Here is a 1,713-nt window from a genome sequence, read left to right on the forward strand (position 1 = left end):
CACGCCCCGTCGCCAAGGCAACCGAGACACGCGCTCGCGCGGGCGATGAAGTCATCGTGACGCTATCGGTTGCCACGGCGACAGCCCTGAGAGTGCGCTGCGCAAAGGGGCGGAGCTCGCGTCCTGACGCACGGCGGGGGCGTGTCCCGAGAGCGCGCCGCGCGTCCCCGCTTGTTGTTCCCGCAGAGAGGGCAGAAGATGGCGGCCGTGTCGAGCGGGGCTACCGCCGCCGCCGGGATTCCGCTCCCGCACCGCGAGCGAGCGCTCCCCAACGCGCCGCGCGTCAGCCGCCCGCCCCCCGCGCGCGTCGGATACTACGAGATGGAGCGGACCATCGGGAAGGGCAACTTCGCCGTGGTCAAACTCGCCACGCACATGATCACCAGAGCCAAGGTGAGCGACGCTAGCGCCGCCGCGTCAGACGCGCCGCGATCTCTCTCTCTCTCACACACACACACTTACCCACCGCTGCGGCCTGTGCTCGCTCCTCGCTCGAGCGCGTGCTCGCGCGCCTCTGTGAAAATTGTGTATCGTGTGTGTTTGTGTCGCGTATGGATGTATACGCGTGTAGATTGTGTGTGTGTGTGTGTGTAAATGTGGGTTGGTTAACTGTAATCCATGTATTATTGCAGCAGTGATGCTGTTGTGGGAGGAGAGAGAGAGATAGACAGGTAGGCAGAGAGAAGGTTAGATAGAGAGGGATAGACAGAACGAGAGATTAGGATTAACAAGCAGATAAATGTTTTGTTTATGTATTATAATCATTACTTTGGCAATACTGTACTAGTCACTGGCAGTGAAGCTCATTTGAATCGAATGGATAGACAGCGTGGTATAGACAGATAAAAGTATCAACAGAGGAATAGACATAAATGTGTCGACAGAGAGGGATAGACAGATAAATGTATAGACACAGAGGGATGGACAGATAAATGTATAGACACAGAGAGATAGACAGGTAAATGTATCGACAGGAATAGACATAAATGTGTAGACAGACCGGGATAGACAGATAAATGTATAGATAGAGGGATAGACAGATAAATGAATAGACACAGAGGGATAGACAGATAAATGTATAGACATATAGGGATAGACAGATAAATGTATAGACAGAGGGATAGACAGATAAATGTGTAGACAGACCGGGATAGACAGATAAATGTATAGATAGAGAGGGATAGACAGATAAATGTATAGACACAGAGGGATAGACAGATAAATGTATAGTCATATAGGGATAGACAGATAAATGTATAGACAGAGGGATAGACAGATAAATGTGTAGACATGGAGGGATAGACAGATAAATGTATCGACAGAGGAAAATACATAAATGTATAGACAGACAGGGATAGACCGATAAATGTTTAGATAGAGAGGGATAGACATAGAGGGATAGACAGATAAATGTATAGATAGAGAGGGATAGACAGATAAATGTATCGGCAGACAGGGATAGACAGATAAATGTATAGACAGAGGAATAGACATAAATGTATTTATAGAGAGAGATAGACAGAAAAATGTATAGACAGAGAGGGATAGACAGATAAATGTATAGACACAGAGGGATAGACAGATAAATGTATAGTCATATAGGGATAGACAGATAAATGTATAGACAGAGGGATAGACAGATAAATGTGTAGACAGACCGGGATAGACAGATAAATGTATAGATAGAGGGATAGACAGATAAATGTATAGACA

The 1,713-nt window shown here is 47.1% G+C and overlaps 1 protein-coding gene across 1 annotated transcript in view; it reads left to right on the top strand.

The window, feature by feature from the left end:
* The first annotated feature begins 133 nt into the window (after window positions 1–133).
* The window catches only part of LOC107710505 (serine/threonine-protein kinase SIK3 homolog), a 44,271-nt gene continuing 42,691 nt past the window's right edge, over window positions 134–1,713 (top strand). Inside the window, exon 1 of the mRNA XM_016515289.1 lies at window positions 134–393. Coding sequence (XP_016370775.1) covers window positions 199–393 — 195 coding nt within the window. The 5' untranslated portion in view covers window positions 134–198. The remainder of the gene's footprint in view (window positions 394–1,713) is intronic.

This window comes from Sinocyclocheilus rhinocerous, unplaced genomic scaffold (assembly GCF_001515625.1).
Source record: "Sinocyclocheilus rhinocerous isolate Xijiao unplaced genomic scaffold, SAMN03320098_v1.1 scaffold867, whole genome shotgun sequence".
Lineage (NCBI taxonomy): Eukaryota > Metazoa > Chordata > Actinopteri > Cypriniformes > Cyprinidae > Sinocyclocheilus > Sinocyclocheilus rhinocerous.